The sequence below is a fragment of the Phalangium opilio genome, unplaced genomic scaffold, assembly GCF_054372755.1.
Source record: "Phalangium opilio isolate 3A_F unplaced genomic scaffold, DU_Popi_V2 ptg000078l_1, whole genome shotgun sequence".
NCBI lineage: Eukaryota > Metazoa > Arthropoda > Arachnida > Opiliones > Phalangiidae > Phalangium > Phalangium opilio.
The window spans coordinates 3,573,907-3,581,763 of record NW_028324186.1 but is presented as its reverse complement, the minus strand read 5'-3'; the positions used below and the strand labels follow the sequence as shown (position 1 = coordinate 3,581,763).

General features: G+C 37.0%; 1 protein-coding gene across 1 annotated transcript; it reads left to right on the top strand.

The window, feature by feature from the left end:
• Positions 1 to 6,027: 6,027 nt before the first annotated feature.
• On the top strand, positions 6,028 to 7,608 carry LOC149655819 (uncharacterized). Its single transcript, XM_089845044.1, has 3 exons — positions 6,028 to 6,111; positions 7,031 to 7,311; positions 7,365 to 7,608. The coding sequence occupies exons 2-3, from the start codon at positions 7,136 to 7,138 to the stop codon at positions 7,606 to 7,608; spliced, it is 420 nt and encodes a 139-aa protein (XP_089701170.1). The 5' UTR covers positions 6,028 to 6,111; positions 7,031 to 7,135.
• The last annotated feature ends 249 nt before the right edge of the window (positions 7,609 to 7,857 follow it).

Sequence of the window (7,857 nt, the reverse complement as noted above, 5' to 3'; positions counted from 1 at the left end):
GAGATCCTATGAAAAACCTTAACATGTACAAAAATGGGCCAAGCCTCGCCTCGTGACCTCTCCGCCGTAAAACGTTCTGAGATCCCATGTAGAGCCAAGTCTGCCTTTTGTTCTCATTCAATCGCCAATTGAACAATTATGTTATAAATTAAGTCCTTTTCCAAATTAATAACCAATATTCTTTGACTCTATCATTATTATACATCTTTGTTCGTATCAAAAATATCGTGACTTGGCAATCGCAGGTAAGTAATATTAAAAGGAAGTCGAGGGGATATTCATTAAATCGTTGCTGATTTTAAAATAATCGAAGGGATATTCACTAAATCGTTGCCTATTTTAAAATAATCGAAGGGGATGACCTGCGCTTGCCAAGTCACGATATTTTTGATACGAACAAAGATGTATAATAATGATAGAGTCAAAGAATATTGGTTATTAATTTGGAAAAGGACTTAATTTATAACATAATTGTTCAATTGGCGATTGAATGAGAACAAAAGGCAGACTTGGCTCTACATGGGATCTCAGAACGTTTTACGGCGGAGAGGTCACGAGGCGAGGCTTGGCCCATTTTTGTACATGTTAATGTTTTTCATAGGATTGCTTAATCCGGTAATGGGTGAACGGCTAGGGTTACGAGAAACGTCTAGCCTCCCAATGGCAGGGCTTCCTCCAAATATTCACGCAATTGCACTTTTTAGCCATATCGTAGTATACGATAGGCTCTTAGTTTGACCCGAGCCGTAGTAGTAGTGGCCGGGGTTGTCGCTTTCGTTATCGTCAGATTTTAGCTTAAAAGGATCTTTATATTACCACAACCCACCCATTGGGGTAACTGGGCTCGGTTAGAGATTTAATTTTAATTAAATTTTTTTCAGGTCTGACCCGGGAATAGACAGACATTCTAACACTGAACCACAGAGACTTGATAGAAACCCCGATTTTTTTATCGTTTATTTTTATCTCTAAAATGTCGGGGTGATGTGGGGTGGGGTACCTCTTAATCTGTGGGGTCGGATACTTTTGAATTTTTATCTGTGGGGTCGGATACTTATGAATTTGTATGTTTGGGGTTTTTATAGTTATTTTCTTTTTTATTATGTGCTAATTAAATAGATAACGATTTTTCCCGTTTCCTACCGCGCTCCTCATGTGTTTCGTTCTCGTTCGGTAGCTATCGCCACCTATGTTATGTTTGACTGGAACGTTTTGGCGGTTAATTCAAATGTAGGTTTAGATAGAGCCTGTAAACTCATCGACGGGATTATCACTAAATCTATCTGTTCTTCGATTCGGCGGAATATTAGAATTACAGCATAAGTAAATTTATACGGTTATTCACTGTTTAGAGTAGGGAATCGAGGGGCTATTCACTCTGATTTTATGCACGGTAAATCATTTAGGCATTGTAAAAGATAGCGCTATTCACTCATTAGGGTAAGGTATAGAGGGGTTATCCACTCATTATGGTAGGGTATAGAGGGTCTATTCACTCGTACGATATGGCTACTATTACGAGCCCTTGGGCCGTCTTGTTCTTATCCCTTATGGATAATCGGTTCACTTGTATACCCTAAATTTCGAAAAATTTATAAAGAGCAGAAGTCCTTTAAATTGGCCTTGGCTAATTTAATGGACTTCTGTGAAGAGGCATATGCTAGAATTTAATTGTCAAAAAAAACTAGGTTTTAAAATATTTTAGGAAAGATCGTTTTTATAAGAATAATTTGTGTACATTTTAAGGTACTTTCCTTTTAACATTATTAGTTAATGTAAATATGAAGTATTAAATTCATTGGAAAGATCAATTTAATAAGATTTATTAGTGGATATTTTGATAGATTTCACCATGGGGGACGAAATATAATGAATTTTTATTACCCCCTTGTTTCGGACATGAAGTTTTTGAAGCAAACTTCGAAAATTATTTTTTAAGTACTTCAGGCAACCGTTCTAATATTTTCCTTGGTTTTAACTCTAATCGACTTAACGCACATGGAAAAATAAGGTAATTAAATTAAAGTCGACGTTCCATTTAAAATGCGAATGCTATAATCTTGGGAATAATACGGTAATTTAATATGAATTTTTTGAAAAAGATTTAAAAGCTGATGACTTCACCTAAAGTCCAGTCGTTAAAATGTTCTCTCAACCGCAAGTCGGAAAGTAAAGTTATAATTACCATTAACACGTACGGACTATTACCTTTAATTACTAAAGTTAAATATAAATTTTTAAAAGATTAAGATTTTCAGTATATTTCATCAAACTAAAGCGATTAGAAAATGTGTTCTCTCCATTTCCTGGTCTTTTTCACAAAAACGTTTCATTTACTTCATTTAATTTTTAAAGTTCTTGAGTATAACGGATCTTTACCTTTTTTGACAAGGGACGTTAAGCGATAAAGTACAACCATTAAAAATAATGGCTTAACTTTAATGATGGTTTCTTGAGGCTGAATATAATTAAATTCAATGTAAACATGAAAATGCACCAGCTATAAACTACTGAAAATTGTGGTAGATAAAAATGAACTATACATCACCTCGCGGAAATAAGGTCTTAATTACTTTAATTATAATATAAACTCTGGCGTTTTATTTATAAAATTTTCGAAAACACAAGTCTTAAAATACTGGCTGTTTTTCGAACGTAAACATATTTAATTACACTTGATTATGAAACCAGTTATTTTACACTGAGAATTTAACTTCAACCTTTGCTGCGCGGTTCCTCATATGCGCCGTGTCCTGTATGTCAAGACGTAGGTCTAGCTCAGAGTCTCTATCTTACGCATTTAGAGCAGTAATATATACTTTCGCTCGAGAAAAAATACACCAAGCCACAAACATAGACAGGAGTTCTTCAGTTCCGCATAATGATATTCAAGAAAGCAAATCACACTTGACTCACGCCCGTCTTTACTATTCTAATTTATTCAAAATGAACCACGTCCGGATGGGAGTAGTTGAGGTAAGGAAATTTAGACATCAATTTTTAAGGTTATATCTCATTGTCTTTCAACGCAATTCAACGCTTAAAGGGAGGGTTGAATAGGAAAATCAAGTGATATTTTCTAATTATAAGACCAATATGAACAGGAAATACCTTTGGGTGATTTGAAAATTCAAATTAGTTTGAGATATCATGTATGATTTTAAATAGGCCCCTCCTACCAATCGCGTAACGCCCTGCTTTCTGGTTAACAAAATTCTCGAGGCAAGCTCTTTTCGAATGAAATTTAGCACGACATTTGATAAAATTTGCGCGCGACGTCACAATCGTGGCGCGAGATATTGAGCGTGCTATGAGAATTTTGTTAACAAGAAGGCAGGACTTAACGCGATTGGACAGAGGGGCTTATTTAAAATTATATGTGAAATCTCAAACTAATTTGAATTTCAAAAACACCCGGGGGATGATGGATATTTCGCTATGCAGATTGGTCTTATGATTAGTAGAAGAAATGATAAAAACCCTCACTTTAAAAACGGAGATTCTTCATTGAAGTTTCACTTATCTTACTTCGTATGTCTAAATTTGGCTTCTTTTTTCAAAGGAAACTGTGGGTTTTGAGATCTCCGATAGTGTGTACTCTTCCATACTAGAGTTTTACACGAAGAGGTTTAACGTCAGGTAGGTCTGTCACATTTCCTCTCAACGAGTCGTCAAAATAATACGAGAACTTTCTTTGAAGCAATAGTGTGGTGGAGATACCATTAAATGATCTCGTTGGAATAAGAAGAGGGAGTGATTTGCCAGAGGTAATTTGATAATTACACACCCGCACAACAGCTCGCGCGACGCTGCACGTGAGGCATTACTAACACTTGCCTGTTATATTTGAACGTGGATTCGTGGAAGAATGCTGTTTCCAGGTAGCCAGGCGCTTGATAAAACTACTTTCCCGAAAAATCAAACGGAGCTTAGTCTTGTGTTCACTGAACTCTTGGAACAATGTTCCAAAATGATATTTACTGAAAACAAATAATTGACATCAGGAATGAATGGAGGGGAGTTGGAGTGGCTAAGGTCAAATCATAATAGGCGTGAAATGATCTAGGAAACATCTTGCGTGGCTTATTTTATGATAGCTACGTCATAGACTGACGAAATACGACTATTTCCCGCTTAAATATTTTCATTGGCTGCCAAAAAAGTAAAATTCTTCCGCTAACTCCACCCTCTATCCGCTCGGTGCCTAGTTTGAAACGACTAGACATTTATCCGCCTTCAGGAGATGGATAAGCAGACGATGGGGGAGGAGCTACACTTTTCAAAAAAAGTAAATTATGCCTCGCCATATGTTTCCACCATCAAGGGAACACAGGGGGCCCCTTTAGCCATTCCAACCCCCCTCCATACAATCCTTTTGATATTGATTAAAAAATTCACGGTTAGAAGCAAACTTTATTAAACTCTATATTGAAAATGAGCCACCTTGAGATTTTTTCGAGTTTCCTTAGATTAGTCTAGAGAGAATTTATCATAGGGAATGGAAACTGAGGAATATTATGTAGCTCAAAAATCACGTGATCAACAAAACTGGCCAGGTCTATTTCCGGTACTATTTTTTGTGGCCCCTCCCTCAAGGGTGGGTCTAGAATGTTGCGGGAGGGTCTAGAAGAGATGGACACTATCTTTTTAGGGAAAGGGAAACGTCTGACTTAAAATAACTCCAATGGCACCAGTCGCACTTGAAATCGCGAACCCTTATTGGGTAATCGTACAACCAACAGGGATTGAGGGCAAACTTTAAAATTAAAGGAGAGTCATGTGACCAGAAATTTACTTGGCCAGTTTTAGCGTCGCAGCCTACTTGTTTGAGCTACAGTACATTGTATTTAGCACCGTCAAGGGCAAGAGCTTCTACCTTCCTATTATAAATTCACTCTGATTAGTCACAACGAATCCAAATGGCCCCTGTTCTTAAGGGCTACCCAACCTTCGAGTTGGTAAGTTTGTTGTCTTTAGTAGCATACTCCATAGCGCTAACAGGAAAGGTCCATGCAATGTATGAACGAAACTCTACCCCGGATACGGAGTGTTTGGTAACTCAGAAACGTTTTCCCCTTGGTTTTAGCAAAAAGAAAGTCTGTTTGACGACTTATTACCCACAATGCTACTCCAGAATAGAAACTTACCCCTTTCAAGTCCCAACTATGTGGTACCATCTTATATTCAGATTTTGTGAAGTAATTAAATGACGAGGCAAGGAGTAATTTATTTCAAAGTAGATTATGGTTATTCACCTAAAAAGTAACGTAAAGCGGTTATAAGTTGGCGAACTGATCAGCGACCGGTTTCCAGGCAAGTTAAGGTGCTAGACTGTTTGTTTGATTGTCTCTCCGTTTTAAAGAGATTCCATGAATCTCTCTTCACAAAAATCAAGATATATTAGTAAAAGAATTGAGATGTGGCTTTGTTTCGTTTTTGACAGTCAATAGACGTGCTGTCTTTTCCGTTGCAAGCCGATAATTTGTATTCTCCCGCGATGAAATGTCGCATCACTAGCGTTTATGAATCGGTATCAACCTTTATCCTTTCTTCAATCCCGAAGATGACGAAGAAACCATCTCTGTCCTTCCTCAACATGGAAGGAGAAGTAATATGAAATTGCTCCGAAGATTTTCACAACATATACTGCAAGTTTTTTTCCAACATTAACTATAGTTCACGCTATCTTGGCTTTCAAGTCTATTGGCAGTGGCAATTGTCATGGCTTTAGCCACGCCCAATATACAAGGTGGTCAACCGTTCATCCTTACTTTCTTCGAAATGATTTGGAAAAATTTACTCCTTTTTTTCTACGAGCGTAAGTAATTTCTTAAATTTAAGAGGTGCAATGTATCATATCTGGGACTCGATTTGTATTTCGTGATTACAGCGTACGCCCGCGTTGAAAAAGCGATCACGTGGCGCGTGACAGCGATATCATGGTTGATAGCGACCACTTTCATTATCTTCGAAATATCAGGGAAGCTGAAGTCGGATTTCACAGAGAAAGATTATGATACTGTGGACACCATCGCCCAACTCCTAAAACAGGATTTTAAAAATGTCTGGTTTTGGGCCGGTACTGATGAATTCGCTTCTTTCAGAAATAAGGTAAGTGCGTAATTACATATATTGATTGTACAATAGCTATTTTTTCTTATTAAGAGAATCCCGTCACAGATTTTCTATTTATACTCAATCCGAACTCGTGTAATCATAAGAATATCAAACCACCCGTAAGCGTGAATCGGCGGGAGATTGGTTACAGGCATTGTCTAGGTAAAACTCGGGAGAGAAGTCTTCCTGGTGGCACAAAAGGGAAACTTTATTCAAATCGCGCAAGGGATGCTACCGGAAGCTTGGGAATAAATACAAGGATTAATATATATCTTAAACTTACCTATTATAAGCTCTACCTCTATTAATACTTGTAATCATAACAAACATTGTCGTCTGCTAGTGGGGCTAAAACGAGGATTTTGAAGTTCGCGTAATAAAGGCATGCGCCAACCTACACTTTTATCTTTTGTACTTATCCTTTTCATAAGAAACCAGTTGTACTGTGTACACATATCACTTAAAAATTCGAGATAATTTACTGTTCCTAATCTTAAACAAACAACTTAAGTCTTAAAAACCCGTACTAAACCAATTACCGCTGCCATTTATTGCAGAAGCAGACGACTGCTTAGATTTCCGGGTTATAAGGTGGTAGGGGGAATCGGGAAGGAGAGAATTGCTTCGTTTTCCCTCTAGGTGGCGAAGAACCTCAAATTTCTCTCTGGCGCCCTTGTACAATGGTGATTACCCGTGGTCTTATTAAGAATTCACGCTTGCGGCTGGTTTTATATGCTTATGATGTAATTTTTACGCGTTTTTGTTGTACAATTTCGATTAAACTTAATTTCAAACTACAAGATATATAATAATTTCTAATTTCTGGCCCTTTGTGGGTTGGAAAAAGTGTATAATAGCCCTTGTTTCTATATTATTGAATGATTGAAATAATTCTAAAAATTCATTACTGTAGGTCAACGTGTCCATCCCAGAAAGTTCTATACTCCCTGTTGAAAACGTGATTTTAGGAGACGAGTTCGTCAACGTCTCGGATAACGTCGGTGACAAGAGGAAGTTCATGGTAGTTGGGACAATGATGACTCAGTTTCTTCTGCTCGAAAATCGAAGAATGGAAAACAAAATACAGTACGCGAACAAATACTACTTCTCGCCGTCTATTGAGGATAACCTTTTAGTCTTTGCTGTTTCCTACAATTTCTCGCAATCAAACCTCATGGAGATGGCCAATCAAATGTAAGAACATACACAAAAAACAAAAGATGATTTTGCAACTTTTTTCGTTACAGGATACAGACTTGCAACGAAAACGACCTCTTTTTCCGCCATTTCTACAAAGCGCGATATTCGATGGATCTCATCAAATGGAAAGAGCCACCGGACGATTTTTCAACGATATCCGTTAAGGAAGTCGAAAGCCTTCTTTCTCTGTACCACATGGGAAACGTCATTACCTTAATGGCTCTGATACTCGAGAAGACCTTATCACTTCTGCTGTTTGTCAAGAACTCGAGGAAACCGAGAATAATCTAGCAACAACGCTCACATAGAGTTTATATTCTTAAATCGATAATTTGTATTAAAAACAGTGACGGTAACTTTCAAACACTACAATTAGAGTAAATATGTTGTGGAGACAAGGAGATGATTTGATTGAATTTTGTATTTATATTGCTTTAACTTAAAACGAAATAATTTAATTTTGTTCTTATAAATGCTTTTAATTAAAACGATATAATTTGTACATTTAAATGTTTTTACTTAAAACGAAATAATTTAAAG

What these genes read in the sequence shown, in the direction of transcription:
- LOC149655819 (XM_089845044.1), top strand. Translation starts at nt 7,136, where the DNA reads ATGGTAGTTGGGACAATGATGACTCAGTTTCTTCTGCTCGAAAATCGA. An exon ending in ATGGAGATGGCCAATCAAAT is followed by an intron (nt 7,312 to 7,364) that starts GTAAGAACATAC and finishes TTTTCGTTACAG; the next exon opens with GATACAGACTTGCAACGAAA.